Source organism: Lates calcarifer, linkage group LG6, assembly GCF_001640805.2.
Source record: "Lates calcarifer isolate ASB-BC8 linkage group LG6, TLL_Latcal_v3, whole genome shotgun sequence".
NCBI classification, from domain to species: Eukaryota; Metazoa; Chordata; class Actinopteri; family Centropomidae; genus Lates; species Lates calcarifer.
Window position 1 is genome coordinate 9,299,728 of NC_066838.1, and position 16,553 is coordinate 9,316,280.

At 41.1% G+C, this 16,553-nt stretch overlaps 1 protein-coding gene across 13 annotated transcripts in view; it reads right to left on the reverse strand.

Annotated features, from left to right (window-relative positions):
- Positions 1 to 4,085: 4,085 nt before the first annotated feature.
- ubr4 (ubiquitin protein ligase E3 component n-recognin 4) overlaps positions 4,086 to 16,553 on the reverse strand; it is a 49,068-nt gene continuing 36,600 nt past the window's right edge. For 8 of the 13 annotated variants that reach the window (XM_051071147.1, XM_051071140.1, XM_051071143.1 and 5 more), the window contains 35 exons: positions 16,226 to 16,419; positions 15,850 to 16,089; positions 15,621 to 15,759; positions 15,325 to 15,450; positions 15,142 to 15,174; positions 14,840 to 14,968; positions 14,377 to 14,726; positions 14,134 to 14,224; positions 13,885 to 13,969; positions 13,547 to 13,674; positions 13,136 to 13,265; positions 12,837 to 12,997; positions 12,615 to 12,724; positions 12,177 to 12,318; positions 11,966 to 12,047; positions 11,577 to 11,750; positions 11,254 to 11,375; positions 10,943 to 11,140; positions 10,697 to 10,777; positions 10,458 to 10,545; positions 10,171 to 10,298; positions 9,630 to 9,737; positions 9,357 to 9,473; positions 9,043 to 9,233; positions 8,788 to 8,961; positions 8,567 to 8,666; positions 8,208 to 8,426; positions 7,923 to 8,036; positions 7,460 to 7,602; positions 7,221 to 7,346; positions 6,927 to 7,121; positions 6,503 to 6,727; positions 6,114 to 6,204; positions 5,796 to 5,958; positions 4,086 to 5,655 (listed from right to left, as the gene is read on the reverse strand). In XM_051071147.1, coding sequence (XP_050927104.1) covers positions 5,591 to 5,655; positions 5,796 to 5,958; positions 6,114 to 6,204; positions 6,503 to 6,727; positions 6,927 to 7,121; positions 7,221 to 7,346; positions 7,460 to 7,602; positions 7,923 to 8,036; positions 8,208 to 8,426; positions 8,567 to 8,666; positions 8,788 to 8,961; positions 9,043 to 9,233; positions 9,357 to 9,473; positions 9,630 to 9,737; positions 10,171 to 10,298; positions 10,458 to 10,545; positions 10,697 to 10,777; positions 10,943 to 11,140; positions 11,254 to 11,375; positions 11,577 to 11,750; positions 11,966 to 12,047; positions 12,177 to 12,318; positions 12,615 to 12,724; positions 12,837 to 12,997; positions 13,136 to 13,265; positions 13,547 to 13,674; positions 13,885 to 13,969; positions 14,134 to 14,224; positions 14,377 to 14,726; positions 14,840 to 14,968; positions 15,142 to 15,174; positions 15,325 to 15,450; positions 15,621 to 15,759; positions 15,850 to 16,089; positions 16,226 to 16,419 — 4,962 coding nt within the window. In that variant the 3' untranslated portion in view covers positions 4,086 to 5,590. The remainder of the gene's footprint in view (positions 5,656 to 5,795; positions 5,959 to 6,113; positions 6,205 to 6,502; positions 6,728 to 6,926; positions 7,122 to 7,220; positions 7,347 to 7,459; positions 7,603 to 7,922; positions 8,037 to 8,207; positions 8,427 to 8,566; positions 8,667 to 8,787; positions 8,962 to 9,042; positions 9,234 to 9,356; positions 9,474 to 9,629; positions 9,738 to 10,170; positions 10,299 to 10,457; positions 10,546 to 10,696; positions 10,778 to 10,942; positions 11,141 to 11,253; positions 11,376 to 11,576; positions 11,751 to 11,965; positions 12,048 to 12,176; positions 12,319 to 12,614; positions 12,725 to 12,836; positions 12,998 to 13,135; positions 13,266 to 13,546; positions 13,675 to 13,884; positions 13,970 to 14,133; positions 14,225 to 14,376; positions 14,727 to 14,839; positions 14,969 to 15,141; positions 15,175 to 15,324; positions 15,451 to 15,620; positions 15,760 to 15,849; positions 16,090 to 16,225; positions 16,420 to 16,553) is intronic. The other 5 variants (XM_018688860.2, XM_051071145.1, XM_051071149.1 and 2 more) reach the window with 1 other exon arrangement.

Here is a 16,553-nt window from a genome sequence, read left to right on the forward strand (position 1 = left end):
CAACAGTTGAGATGTCTCAGAGATGAAGTTAAAAAAGCAAGTTTCAAGGCTGAAAAAACAAAACAGAAACAACCTTTTTTCTTGATGAAGAGAAGAGAATGTGTAGACTGTGGCTTTAAACTTTCTATGAGGTTTTGGGCCACACAGCAAGTGCTGGAAAAACACTTTTAACTGTCAAAATTAGAACAATATTGGTTCTTTCACGATATATTTATGTATTTCTGTTTTGTTTGTGCTCTTCCACTGGCAAGGTGATGTCAGATATTACTGTGGGTCATAATTATCCATAAATGTCTGTTGTAAACACCCCTTAAAGTATTACTAATAGAGGTTATGGCCAAAAGAGAGGAAATAAGTTCACAAATTGTTAGATTATGTAATCCTCCTTTAAGAAGAAGGGATGACATTTGTTGTGTTGTTTGCTTATGTTACCATAGAGACACCACTGTCAATCAAACCTGATCAAATCACACATACACAGTTCTGAGAAGCCAGGTTTGCTGACATTTATTGTGTTGTAAACTGTAAATTACTTTATCAGTTTATAATATCTGTATAATTTCCCTTGTTTAACTGCTAATAATTCAGTAGCTATTCAAATGTATTTTCTCCTTTTTAAGGAGTTAAAATGACTCTATGTGACACTGTGAAACTCCAAGTAAGTGTAAATGAAAAATCAAGACTAACTCTGGATATTTTGCTTTGACTCAGTGCTCAAGCTTTTGAAGTTCAGTCTGTCCACTGTAATTAGATGGCATGTGAACGTGATCTGAACTGTAAGTGAAGAAAAGTGCTTCAACTGTAAACAGTCTCCACACTCCAAGCACATGTTCACACATCAGGCAAACCCCCACACACTCACACAGACAGCCACACTCTCAAACACTTTCCCTCCTTCCCTCCCTCCCTCACACACACACAAACACACACACACACACACACACACACAGCTGGCTGACCCGCCTGCCGCTGGCCACGTCTCAGTCACACGCTCCCTTCCTGCCTGTGTGGAACGTGGGAGCCGCTGTGGTCCCAGGCTTCCCACACTTCAGTGTTAATGACACTGAGGCCGGCTGCACAAAGGAAGTGTGCCCCATCGAACAGAGATTGAGTGACCAACCCCCCTCCCTCCACCCTCCTCCCAGCACACACACACACACACACACACACACACCCAGGAAGACAGGGCTGTCAACAGGGCTTCCAGGCACACCATCTGGACTGATCGTACACTATTGTCAGCCAATCAAGCATGGGAGACGCTCACCGTGAGAATTGGAAAGGCTGAAATAGAGACAGAAAGTTAAATAAAAAGAATAGGGAGTGTGAGTGTGTGTGTGTGTGTGTGGAGGCTGGGAAACTTTGAGGATAGTTTGATGAGTTTGTTTTCAAAGTTTAGGAAGGAAAGGGTGTAAAAAATCATATGTTGAGATGAGAGATGAAGGGCTGAGAAAGAGTGAATATTGTTTCACATTATAAAATTGTTGCGACAGAAAGAGGATTCAGAAAAAAAAAACAGAAATATAATAAATAATAAAAACATTAGAAACTCAAGTATTGATAGTTTTTACTAAGTCTTCTCTTATGGGCACTACTTCTACATTTAATCAATTTCTGTAAATTTTTAGACTAAAAAAGTAGAAGCTCAGGTTGCTTCCAATCAGCTTTTGACTTAACATCTCTGTCCACCATCTTGCTACATGGACACAGAGACGTCTTGTAAATGGATGTCCTTCTCTTCTGTGTAGGTCGTCCTCAGGCAGATGTTTTTCCACCACGTTCCCACCACATATCACTCCCGGCCCATACAATAATGAGGATCTCTCCCTCGTTGTGGTGCATCGGCCGAGCGACAAGGGGCCAACGAAGGGCCCCTCCCACCTGTTTGTTTGGATTGGGGCCATTGTACCCCATGAATTCAACTAATTCATTCACATCCTATTGTCATAACACTGCTTTGTGATTGGCCAACCACTGTGAGAACCAGCATTGCATTAAATCGATGGGAAAGTTGGTATAAGTATATAAGGGATGGAGGTCTCGGTGGGTAAAATCATAACCCTGAACACCTCTTCTACCCGACACAGGCCTGGACTGACTGGACGCCATCTGACTTCACATTCACCATGAGGGATCAGCACACAACGTAAGCTCAAATGGAGGAAACTCATCTCTAGAAGAAGTTCATTTTACTGATCTTCAGCTTTTTTCTCTTCTTTAATCTCTACCTTGAAAGTTTTGAAAGTTCTGGCTTTTGGGGCAGCTGTTCAAAATGATCTGTTAAAGGGTCAGTTCAACCAAATGAACAAAAAAACATTTTCTCACTTGCGTAGTAGGATTTATGTTTGGATTGTAAATGCCCAAGGTTTAAGATACTCATTTCTGAGAATCTGCCTCCACAGTTTTGCTATTGCAACAATGATCTGATGTTTCTCTTCTTTTGTCCTCAGCATGTGTAAAATGATGATTCTGGAGAGGAAGTGCACAGACAGAGCGGTGAGGCTCCGCTCGGCCCTGGAGAGCCAACTCAACTCTGGGGTGTCCGGCTCTGACGTGTGGGACAAGACAGTCTCTTTCTTTGCAGTGAAGAAGGCCTTGATTTTCCACAATGGCTACACCAAATCCTCCAGAGAGGCCATGAGGCTGTTCCCCTCACCTGCAGAGGATGTGGCCCCACTGTGCTGACAGTAAGAACTGGGCAGACACATGAAGACAACATGCAACGTGAAACAGCATGTGGGACTATGTGTGTGAATATCTACAAGCTGAAACACTGAGTATATCGCATTATGTGGAGAAGAAGCTCTGCATGGAAAATGTTTTTCAGCTTTTTTTTGTTTTCACTCAACAGTAAGTGTAAGAGGTAGAAAAGATTGGAGTTCTATACCCAGATCTATGACCTTATACTGTGATCTTATTGGTCCACAACTGGGCCTTGAAATGTATATTTTATGTTGTTGAGGTTTTGTTAACTTAAAGCCATATTCCTTTGTACAAAGGGGAAATGTTTATGCCAATGCATACTTTGTTTTGTAAATGTTTTATGACATTGTGAATTATGTTATTTTTAATTAAGTATAAAATGTCTCACTGAAAGCTGAAAGTAAAATGTGCAGTGTGTGCTTTTATACACAAGTTGAAAATAAACTTTTATGTTTTCTTTAATTGTTGTGTTAGAACTTTTTTTTTTCATTTTCCCCCCCAGTATTATTCAGTTTGACTGTTTATATTAGGTTTAAACTAAAACAGGGAACATCAACTCACCAATGACACATCTAAGTGTCTTAGTGAATATCGCCCTCTAGTGGCCGTTATACTGGTGTACCTAATGACATAATCTCTGTGGACTCTCATGAACCTAACACCTCAGAAGAACAGGTGAATAGGTTCTTTTAAAAATTATTGACCCACAAGTCTTTCAGGTTTTCGTTCTAATTTCATCACTGGACATGAAGAGCAGAGTCAGAGGATGGATGTTATAGCACCAGGCTGAGAGACAGTTAGCTTTTAGACCCACATGATCCGGTTGTTAGCAGCTCAGGTGTAGAGTACTGTGTAGTGTGTGTGTGAATCATTAAATGCTTCACTCAGGTGTCATCTCTGAGTGCATCTCCAGTACTGATATTATGTGGGTCATTCTGTTACTGTTAATATCAATACAAATGAATCTGAGTGACAGAGAAGACCCATCCACAACACCAGGGGATGATACCAGGCAGACCAACTGGAGGTCTTTGGGGAAACACTGCTGGTCCTTTAAAAAAAACAAAAAACAGGCCAACACCATGAAAGGCTGAATATTAGTTTAAGAACTAAACTGAAAGAAAGCAAAGCCATTTTAAAACACTGCCAACATGCCTTTATTTACACTGAAAAAAGTATTGGTTGTTGTAATTTTTCAGTGTGTAAATATGGTGATCTGATGCAATTCCAATGTGAAAATGTGAAACTGCAAGTCTATCCTGTGCCTCCTCACAGGACATTTTACCAGCACCGTCATCAGCTGAGCAGAAAACAAACAGATGGTGGTAACATCCCTTTTTAAGAGCATTAACAGCAGCGGGAACAGAAGAGGTTACCCTGGGTCAGATTTGGAATTATTACGGCTTTATTAATCATGAGCTAATTTCAAAAAGCAGACATTCAGCAACAGTTGAACATTGTAGCAGCGGGAATAGGCGAATTAACAATAAACTGGGTGAACTCCACACCATGCATTCGACTCTCGAGTACAAGGACACCTTTTTAACTGTTTCAGCTGAAAGGTTGATCGATCAGTCGCTGAGGATAAAACTCAGCGGCGCTTTACTTGAAATCTAGAAATCTGTTGTGGGGATTGAAAACAAGAGTGTTACCAGTGATTGTGGGGGAAAAAATCAAAATCTAAATTAAAGTTGTGTAGAGAGGCTCGAGAAATAAATAGACTGCTGGGGGAAGAAACCAAACTGAACGACAAAACAATTAGTCAAAGAAAAAGTTATAGGATACAATGTAGGTCTGTTTTATTATTAATTTAGACAGGTCTGATATTTAGTTGCAACAGATCGAATCTTTCACAAGTCCAAAGTGACCAAGGCATAGCTTTATGGAAGAAAATAAAACAAACTTTTATTCATCGTTCTTTTCCTCATTTTGCTTCAGAGGCTGATAAAAGAAACCTTACACAAACACACTAAATCAAAAAGCTTTTTTTCTGTCCATCACTCAAATTCCAGTTAGAACCTACATGAAGACCAAACAGCAAAAGCCCGGAAGAAAGGACAGGTTGGCTCATAACCATGTGACACTGAAACCTTCTGCCATTTTAAAAAGCCCTGACCAAAAACAAACTTAAACCAAACAAATGAAAAATGAAAACAAGATAAAATCAAATGCCACTCCTAATACGTGGTGGGTCAAATCCCAAAACATTTGTAGTTACCTTCACATTACACCCCAAATTTGAGGGGGGTAGGGGGGTTTGAAAAGCCAAAACCATGTCCACCCTAAAACAGAATTCTTCACATCAAGTGGACAATTTTTTATTTTTTTTTTCAAAATATGCATCATTAAATACTCTCATCCCGCCATTCTGTGACAATCTGTGAGCTTCAGGTTTGTTGGCGTTAACAGTCTTGAACCAGAAAATACACAAAATGTTTCTGGTTTAATGATCAACTGAGTCACAGATCTCTTGTCTTGAACTTGGCAAGAAACATACTTAACTTAGTCACATACTTAACTCTACACTGAAGCGTTCTGAATCAGGGGGACAATGCAAAAAAATTCTGTTTTAGTGTGTCTCCCCACCCCCAGCCTTTAACAGCATTGTGTTTTTGCGTTAAACGTTACAGAGACGTTGCCAAAAGTGGATGATTTATTTTAGACTACACATAGATTCTGCTTAAAGTTAATTTGAGGATGTCATATGGGGGAGGGAGGTGAGCAGGAAGCATGGTGTGTACTGTGTGTGTGTGTGTGTGTGTGTGTGTGTGTGTGTGTGTACTCTGCATGTGTGTCAGTGTGTAAAAAGAGAAAATCATTTTCTTTCAGTTGGTAGGTGTCCCAGTGTTATGTTGTGTGTTGGAGGGGTGTGGGCTGAGGTTGGCCATCAGGGCAAAGAGTTCAACAATTCTTGCAGGAAGAGGTCTGGGTCTGCGATTTCAGAGAGGAGACCTGGAAGAGAAACATGACATCAGCTTTCAATTCAGATTCTGAGTTTGATCTCTGAAGCTGAGGTGTTTAAGAATAATTTTACCTTTTCATTTTGATAATTTAACAGTGATGAAGTTAATCAGGTGTGTATGCATACTGACCTACAACATCAAAGAACTCTGACAAGGACTCGGCGGGCATGAGTTCATCCTGGAAGGTCCTGAGCACTCGCTCTGACGCCTCATAGATGGGCATGTCGTTGTGGCGGACATATTCTGCCAACGAGAAGGACCAGCCCCCCTCTGTGTTGCTGGTGGGAACTTTCTGTATAGCCAAACAGCAGATAAGAAATATTACGTCACGTCTTTACAAGACTTGAACTGAAAACATCCCAACAAAATACAGAACACACAAACGGCAGAATATAATTGGTTTGTGGCGTCAGTATACACAATGGTTTTGATTTTTAACACATTTACCCTGAACATGTCATAGACAAGATCCACAAGGCCCCAGAAGAGAAGAGGCGAGCGATAGACTGCATATTCCTTTGGTGCTTTGTCTGTGAGCCTGAAAATAAAACAGGAGGACAGTTTTGAGATAAACAGTGTTTCAAATATGAATATAAATATAGTACACAGACTTCAGTATGATTTTCGTAACTCAGAACATTTGTATGTTTGAAATTCTTGTCTTTGGTGAACACCCTTAAATCCCACCCATAGAATAAAATTAGCATTTGATGTTGCTGTATTTCCAACTTGATCCAACCTGAAGTTAATTTATATGGTTGACAAAGCTGCTGCTTTAACTCTGCATCAGCTGTAAAACAGAGATAGAAAAATGAAAAAGAGATTAAGTGTCATACTTGTTGGCGCAGACTGCCGAGACCTTGCGTGCATGTGCGGCGACCAGGAGTCTTCTTAGGAAGTATAAACGTGAACTCCTCCAGCGTTCAGGTGGCATGATGTGCATGGCCAAGATGGTGAAATAGTGCGGTCCTTCCACCTCATACGAGCTCTCCACCCATTTCTCACATGGCTGCTCCTGGAAACTCTGCAGGTTCTTCTCTTCCCGAGATGTAGCCCTTGTACTGCAGTGACAGAGTTTGCACAGTAAAGTGAGATGGTAATACATGAGACATACCACCCGAATGTTGGTCAGATAAGGTGACTTTTAGTTTATGTGTCATCTCTTCACCACACATCTAGCAGCTGGGCGCTGGTGTTGATGGAACGTATGAGGAGTAATTTCTGTGGTCAGATACAATTTTACATCAAAGAGGTACATACGTGTTGAGGACGTAGAGCACAGTGTGGATGATGTAGGGGATGAGGTGGATGTTGCTCTCTCGGCCTCCTCCTCCCGTGTCCACGCTGAACGATTGTTCGGTAGCAAAGCGGAGGAACAGCAGTTTGGTGTCATGGATGTTGAGTTGGTACGTGGGCTCCCGCTGGCCTGTGCACTCCTGCAGATATGTGTTGTGCCTGTGCAGCGGAGAGAAACCCAGTGTGGAATGACTGATTGTGTGCCAAATTAAGTTAAACTTTTGCCATCTGTGTGCATGCTGATGTGTGAGATTTTACCTTGCTAAGCATGTAGCAAAGGCTGATTCTGGAACATGCGGCCCCCACACAGGAAGCAGCCCATTGCACTTGGTGTTGGCGTTCTGGAGAGCAGCACTCTCCCACTCCTCTCGCCCACGAGCCAGCCTACCCCGGGAAAAAGGAAAAATAAAAATTAGACTAAGTAAAAGGTGAAGTTACAGTGGAAAATTTCTTTAGTACTTTAAACATCAGCAGGTGCAGAAGGTGTTTATTGTTACCTGACAGCTGCCAGATGGCAGTCATAGTGGACTATGTTAAAGTGCGACACAGTGCTGTAGCCCTGCTGCTTGCGAGGCTTGTTTTCAAAGTCCTCCAAGGCCACACGCTTTGTGAAAGTGTAAATACCCAGGACTTTGGTCGGCTAGGAAAAAAGAGACAAATGTTAACTCAAAACACCAACACAAATCAGTCCAAGACTTTTTTCTTAAATAGACTTCTAAATCTGCACTCAACAATGTTTTATCACTTTATCTGCGTAAAAGTACTATCAGAGACAACTGATAGGCAAAATAATTTACTCCAAACTAAATTTTGCAACTTCTGTCATCATGTAAAAGCTGAGTGTTTCAATAGCATCTACAATGAGATCACCAGCTTAAAAAAAAAAAGAATGTATTTTTTAACAATCAATGAAATACTATATGATGTGATCCACTCATAATCCTTGATGTGTTGTTGTACCTGAAACTTGTAACCTTCTCTACAGATACAGCAGGTTAAGCCCGGCTCCTCTATCAGCTCCTCCATTTGCTTCAACAGCGAAGTCTTAGTCACCACCTGACCCTTCTCATTGGTCTGAAAGGCAAACACATGAGCAGAAATTAACAATTTAATACTGGGCTGTGTTAATGACATGACAAGGTGACAGTGGCAGAACAGTACAAATTAACAGTATTACAACAAAGAAAGGAGAGAAAAAAAAAGACTATGGAGAGGAGAAAGTTAGATAAAAGAGGAGAAGAGTACCGTCATGCCCAGTGTTCCCAGGGCCTTCTGCCTCATGGCCATAGCCATTCGCTTCTTCTCAGCTCTCGTCTCCCTGCGCGCTGCTTCAATCTTCAGGTTGACATCACTGTGCTCCCTCAGGGCCTCCAGAAGGTTCTCTGCCAGAGTGCCGATGCCTTCGTCACTGGATACCTGCTCCAGCTTGTGCAAGTTGGTTATTGAATCTGTGCCTATTAGCACCTGGACAGAAGATAAGTAGACATCCAGTCATGTTAGGTAGTTAGGTGTATTTGTTGATGTGGAGTTCACTGTGTGTCTATTCCTCCATGTGAGGGAACTAGGCATTAGGCAGCTGAGTTTTTTATTACAAGTATTAGTACCTGTGTGGGGGGATGCTGGGTAGCCAAACCACGAAGCAATCGGAGAATGAAGGGTAGAGCTGGTCTGGAGAGGAACTTCTTCCAGACGTCTGCATCCAGACTAATGAGAGATTTCAGAGCACAAAGATTTAAGAAGGTTGAAGCAAAAGCACAAATATTTTATTACATGAAAGATTATGACTTCAGATTTCTTTACACATCTGAAGCTCTGAGACACCTACTTTTTGGCATTTGGGATATGTTTCTTCATGTAGTCCAGTGCACTCTGTGTGATTCCCTTTTGGAGAATAAGATCTTTGAGCTGATGCCCGTTGCTGTTATTTTTGATACCAGCAGCGATTTTACAGAAGCAGTCCAGAAACACTTTGTCATCTGCACTGTGCTCCTCATCATACCTTAGAAAACAAATGAAAGGTTAAGTTTCCACAGTTGTCAATACACAAACACACCATTTTGAAAAAAGAAGTAATGCTCACTTGTCAAAGCTGCAACACGGTTTGAAACGTTCCACCAAAATCCTCATCTTCTCCAGTTCACCAAAGGACAGGTATGGGATGATGCGCAGCAGACCCTGTAGCACGCTGGGGTTGGAGCGCACAAATGGGGTGTTGATTTGGTCTAACAACATGACCAGCTGATCTTTGTCCCCTGTCAGCAGCAGGTTACCCTGTGAAAGACAAACCGATTCCCATTTAAATCAAACAAGAATTGGGATGTTTTTTTTCCTCAGGTTAATATAATAGTGTCAAACTTCTTAAGTCATAGTGTTAAATGTGCTTTACAGTCTTACCTTGTCCTCTGAAATCTCTGCGTTGGCTTCATCCAGAATGATCTCCATGATGCTCAGGACTTGCTCTGCTATGGACGCACCACCACTGTCCTTACTCTCCTGCTCTGCCACTAAAGCCTAAAATTAAAAAAAACAAAACAAAACACATTAAAGATTTTCTAAAACACATAACAAAATAACTGATATGTTGCATTTTAAAAGTGTGGTTAAGATTACACTGCACCCGTTCTCCTCACTAATCAGATGACATATCGCCGTCAGTGTAACACTCACCAGGTTTAGAGTTCCCAGCATGACGTTGAGTGTGTTCATTTCTGGTTTGACCAGCTGCTGCCTGTTGATCTTCACCTTCACACAATAACTGAACAACTTCAGTAAAACCTGTGAGTGAGACAGATACACACCGGTCAACTCTGCAGCTCTGCTTTTGTTTCCAAAGTCTCATAATGCTTAAAAAAAAAAATGTGACTATGTTTATGCTGTTGATTTGACAAAGACATTTAATGACATGACCTTGTGCTAAGTAATTGTGATAAGCATTTTTCACTGTTTTCTGATGTTTTATGCCACCAAACGATTAATCAAGAAAAATCATCAGCAGTTTGATAATGAAAATACTAGTTAGTTGCAGCCCTTGTAAAGATAATCGACACATCAGGCGAGAGATGATGAGCTTGAAAAGCTGAAAAGGTTTCCGACTTTCATCAGATTTTATTTGCAAAATTCTAGTTTCAGTTTTTCTAAGAAGGTCAGAGAATAAAGATTAAATTCTCATTGTAAAGGATTTGTTGACAGAAAAAAAATGTTGGCTTACAGTGAGCAGATGTCTTCCTTGTTTGAAATCTTTGATTCCAGACAGCCGGTTGAGCATACACTCCAGTCCTCCACACTGTGCCATAACGCCTGCCATTTTGTACACCTCCTCATCATCCTCCTCCTCATCTGTAAAAAGCCGAGGTACAATATTTTTTCTTCAATAGAGATGAGATACTGCATATTCATCTCTTTCAAGAATATACTAATTACAGGTGAATGTGGTGGCAAACAAAATGTCCAGAACAAGTTAAACAAAACATACAGTAAATTAACAGTAAGTCAAACCTGTGGTGGAATCCAGTGACTCTATGAACTCCTCAGTAGCATCTCCCAGCAGACCTCTCATTCGATAGATGATTCTCATCGGCTCACCCTTGAAAAAAGAAAACCAACAGGCTCTATGACTAACACGAATCACCTTATTACGCTACTATTAGGAGTACTGTAATAATTTGATGACAGTCCACAAAATTCAAAATGTTGTTTAAAGTATCATGCATTCACAAACTGTTTGGGACTCTCACCTCATTTGTAGGGCACCACACCTTCTTGTAGACCTCAGCCACTGACAGATCCAAGCTAATGATTTTGTTGTTTACCAGAAGCTAAAGGGAACAAAGTGACATCAAAACAAATTCTTGTAATATGTCAGATTTTAAAATTCCTTGAGAAACACACAAGAGCTTGATGAAAGCTAGCATCAAAAACAGGAAAAGTACATGAAAGTAAAAAAATAACAAAAAACAAAAATAATTAATAGGTCACTTTACCTCCATGCCACTGTCATCTTCAAGAAGCGCCACCAGGTCACAGTCTTGGCAGATCTTGTTCTTGATGTCCCTCATTAGAGGGCCAATGCCGGGCTCATTGCTGCTGTAGGGGTTTCCTGGCATTCGGCCCTGCAGGAAGTCCTCCTGCTGAGGATCCTTTTCCAGGGTCACAAAGAACTCTGTCACCTCATTCTCCTCCTAGACAAAGAATAGGAAACAAAAGTCCCAGATTAAGACAAATTCACAGCTACACTGATTTTTACAGCATTATTCTGTAGGGCGTTTTAAATGAAACACATCAGGGAACTCACAGGATAGATGATGCTGCACAGCCTCTCAAAAATGAACACAGGTGTCCTGTAGTCATCCAGGTTGTACCGTTTTGCAGTCTCTATGCACACTGCCATGAAGGCTTTGGTTTCAGACTCAGTACCTATGAACAAGATTCATAGACATACAACATATAATGACCTCTGTTGAATTTCTTCACTTTACAAGATTTTTTGTGGATTCCTTCTTAATAGTGACCAAAAATATTCTTTTATGTTATCAAGTGTGAAAACAAAAAATTGCTCTAACAATATCATTTGTGACATGGTTGAATTTCATGACTTTTGAGTGAGTCAGTGCAGACCTGTCGTCATGTCCTCCAGCATCTCAAGCAGCATGTCCTGAGTCTCGTCGATGAGTTTGGTACGCTGCACCACCAGCTTCCTCAGACACAGATAACCATTGAGCACTGTGCCGACCAACCTACTTTTGAAATGTCGCTTGATGGACTCCACCTCCACAAAAGAAGAGAGCAATCCTGCAGGGGCACCAAACACACACAAATCATTTTAATATTCATCAAAGGCATCAAAACAAATTTTAAAAATTAATGAATTTAATATTAAAGTTTGCTTTGCAGTCTGCTTATGAGAAACAAATCATCTCTATCAAATGTTTTAGAATCGTGTTTCAAGTCTCATCTATACCTTACACTGCTTTGTCAGATAAACAGTAACAGGAAAACTAATGTACCAGTCAAGCTCTTGAGGGCGTAGCCTTGCTGCAAGTCTGTGCTGAGTGTAGCCTCCTCCAGAGCCAGCAGATTGGCTATTTCCTAGAGAATTAAAAGATTTAGTTTTATTGACATTTGTCATATTTGTTATCAGTATAGATAAATACACTTTAAATGAAATAAAACACATAAAAAGCACAATGTTATTTTCTGGGGAAGAAAGCGCATTACCTTGGTGATCAGGTTACCAATGTAGGGCAGGACTCCACGGGCAGCTAGGTAAACCTTCCAGTGTGTTGGCTTGATCAGCTTCTGGTACAGACCCAGATATTCCACTGCACACTCTCCAGCTACACTCAGCTCATCCAGATAACTGACAGACAAACATGAACAGAGTACATTTTTAATTTAATCAATAGTTAAATTTTACAATTTAATTTTAGTTTTCTCATTTCAAGATGTTTGTAGTAGAGAGTCTTCTGTGTGACAATTTCTGAAACATTTAACAATTTTTTTCTGACAAACATATTTGTTTGTTATAAAGACAGTAGAATATTTACTATCATATATATTAACCTTTTGTACAGCGTAAATCTTACTGTAGTCTAATAACAGTTTATTTACAATCCTCATGATGTGATAATCAGTTTTACTGTTTGAGGTTCATACCTTGTGAGCAGATCCAGGACCTGTTGCTTGCGACTGGGGATTGTTGTAAGGGCCTCCACAATGGTGCAGGCTGCCTGTCTGGCTGCCTGAGTGGCAGGTGTGAACAAGACCTGCAACAAAGTCAACAATTTTATTTTCAGAGGATACATTTATTAGTTAAAATTTAAGTACAATTAATGTAACAACAACAGAAACAATCATTTTTTGTTTTTTTCCCTTTACCTGCCGCAGCCAGTTGTTGTGACTCAGTTTGAGCAGGCGAGGGAACAGGCCTTCACCTTTTCTGGACCTCATAAACTGCTTCCACTTCCACACATACTTCTCTAGCAGATACTGCTTCCGCAACTCTGCCTTCCCCTGAGGTTTCGTCATGGTCTCCTGGCCTGTGGTAATCAAGATAAAGTCAACAAGAAAAGCTCATCATAATGAGTTTTCATTATTTCACTATAAATGTATAAATAAATGAGAGGACCATGTTGTAACACTGACATGCTGCATATTTGTTCAGACACTGAACTTACATCTTGCAGGGAGGCACTTTTTCCAGGCCTCATAAGATGCTTTGGGGTCCTTCTTGAGCCAGAGTTGGGCCTGGGCATGGATTTCATTGCTGTAGGGCCTGACTGTGGTCAGAGACTCAGTAGCAGCATCCTTTGAACAAAAGCATAAGAGAACGTGTAACAACCATGTGGTAACTGACAGACACTGCATATGTAACTTTTATATTTCCTGAGCTGGTGTATCAAAATTAATTTATTATTATTATTACATTTCAGCTTACAAAATTGACTCTGGTATTTTTTGTTTGGCCCTAATGACTGAAATTTCTTCAACCATCTTCGACCTTAACTGCACCACTGCCACCTAAAACTATCTAAAGGCAGATTACATGACAGGTATGAGGTGAAATTACAGAGTTACAGTATATTTACCTTGTTCTTCTTGCTGGTGGGAGCAGGGGGCTTGATCAGCTTTTGAAGGATTCTCAAACACATAAGAGTGATGTTCTCCACCACCACAGGCGTCTTTATATTCACCGACATGAGGAATAGACTGAGAGCTATGTGAACAAAAACATACAATGCTTTTAGACACAGACTTAAGTTGTGACCAGTAACAATGACATCCCCCAACACAGTAAAGGCTGTACGATAGAGGAGTGAAAACATGACAAAAAAAAATCAGAAGAAGGTAGTTCCAGAAAAATGTTCAGGTCAGGCAGAGACAGACAAGTTACCAGTTCCGGCAAATGTTAGGAAATCAAGCCTACCACAACGCAACCTCAACTCCCAGCATCCTCCCTCTTTTGAGATCGAGTCTGTCAGCAGCAACATCTCATACTGTAGATTGCTAACCTGTCGGGAAAACAAGACATCATGTTCATCATTATTCAACTAAGTTAAAATGCTCAATCAAGTGGCTCTGCTGTTAAGATTAAAAAGTGATTTTCCAACAACTTTAGTTTCATTTCTTCAGCTTTATTTCTTCAGCTTATAGTAGGACATGTGAGATGACGTACCAGGTCAGGATTGGCCCAGTGACCCTTGAGGGCAGCTGACACCTTAGCGATGATGAGGTCATTCATCTGCTGGGTGGCTTCTGGATGATCTCTAAAGCAGGAAAACATGGAATGAAAGAAGAGAGAGAACAATAAATGACTATTGCTTCAGTTCAATGTATAAGCAGATTAAAAAGCAAAAAGCAGAGACTCTATTCAACTTCTAGACTTTAGTACAACCAGACGGGTAAGGGAGGGACATACCTGGTGAGGAGACAGACCAGCTGGCGCACTTCCTCCCTCATGGCTGCTGTACCACGCCGCAAGTTATACTCAAACAGCTCCCGGATGAGCCCCTGGAGGACCAGGATCTGCCGGAGGGCTGGGTTAGTCGCCAGTGCACGGAGCAGTGTGATACAGTGACCTGTGACAGCTGAGGCACAGCCATAGCACTTGGTGGAGGATGTGTGGCCACAGCCCAGCACAGAGAGGGCACGGTACTGACTGGCAGTGAAGGTGGGCTGGTGGCTGCTGCTGCTCCGGGATGACTTGGTGGCAGCCTCTCTCTGCTGCAGATCATACTCTAGGAGCTCTTTACGAGATGCAAGCACTTTCTGTAAACAAAAAGAAAATGCCATAGTTAAATGTGAGCAGGAACAGAAGAAGAAAAAAAACAAAAACAAATACTACAAGTTACACGGAAGATTGAGTCCTTTTTTATTCTAACCTGTATAATCTTGGAGAGTTCATCAAATGATGTCTTGCAGTCTCCACTGTACTCTTGAGCCAGCTGCTGAATGTACCTGTTCACATTTGCAGAGGATGTGCCAAGTCCTGCACCTGCCCCAGTGTCATCCTGGAGGAGATAATAATATCATTGAAACAAACTACAGACATAAGAAACGGGCTTTTAAAAGATTTTACTGTACTACTATGTATCAGCGATATGTCAATACTGTTATTCAGAGGTTATTATAGCCTTTCAGAGATTTGCATTTGCTGAAAAATGTTTTTTAAAAGAATACTCACATAAAAAATAGCCCAGGTATTTAAGTGATTTATCTGTAAATACAGTACTTTATATTTAGGTTCATACCAGCAAATGTGGACAAAGTGGCTTCCTAAACAGTATTCATGCCACAGTTTCTTATCCGACATCTAGTATTAGACTGAAGAAACACATGTACTGTTCATGCCCTTCATATGACTGACCTGTGGCTTTTCTGGTGCTGCCTCATTGACTTTTGACAGGAGACTTTCTAACTGAGGTCGGTGTCCCATCAGCTGGTGGTAGACCCTGTCAGCTTTGTCCAGCAGGGTGTTGATGTTGGTCACAGCCTACAAGAATAAAGACACAAATTAAATGGTAGCAGAGGGAGATAAAACAGAGGAAACTACTTCTCTTAACTGACTTCCTCTGCAACAAATGGGGACACCTGCATGCATGGAAGCTGATGTTATGGAATTGTAAAACCCTTTTGAATCCTTTCTTTTTCTTGACTGCTTACCTTTTTCCTGTCCTCCTCATTTTCAATGGGATCCACAGCACAGCATGGTTTAGCATAAAGCATGAAGTCAAATCGGGCATATTTGCAGAAACCGCAGGCATTGCACAGGAAGGGGTCTTTTTCATCATAGTTGATGGACCTGTTGAAAGACAACCACAGAGTTTACATACAATCAACTTCAATGTCTCCTGTTACCTTTACAGAACTGCAGAGGAAACCTATAACTCACCTGCACTTGTGGCACTGATACACATTCTCACCGCAGTTGCCACACACCCCTGGATTGGCGGGCACAGAGGCACTGCAGCGGGGACACTGCAGGGTCTCAGTGGAGGCCTGGTAGTTCTCATAAAAATCTGAGAACTCAATCATCAGGTTGGATGCAACGATGGGTAAGGGAAGGTCAATCTTCACCTCTGTTTGTCCAGGTGTCAGCTGAACTTTCTTGGCTTTGTGCCAACGAGCAGGCCTACAAATTCACAGCAGAGCTTTAATTTCATACTGTCAAGTGACAGTGTATTCTTTGCATCTTCAAATGTTTTATAACCAACATGAACACATAACACTGGAGAGAGAAAAACCAGCAGCTCTTTGCTGAAACATACTTGTTCTTTAGTTCCACTATAGCCTGTACAGTCCGGTTATTGTAGTAGAGATTGATGGTGCGGACCATTTTGGTGCGTTTGAGGTCACCGATCTTCACTGTGACTTTGCTGATGGTGTGACTGCCAATAAGCTTTACAACCTGCTGTGTGGTGGTGTAGCGGGTGTCCACTTTGATAGATGACAGCTTTATGTTCTGGAAGACACACATGACAACTTTGAAAACAATCATAGACTGTGTTTCTGTTACTTGGGTCGAACCATAGATGATCAAGGAAGTATTTTTTGTGACTTGTCTGTGTTCTGTTCACATATTCATCACTTTGTCGT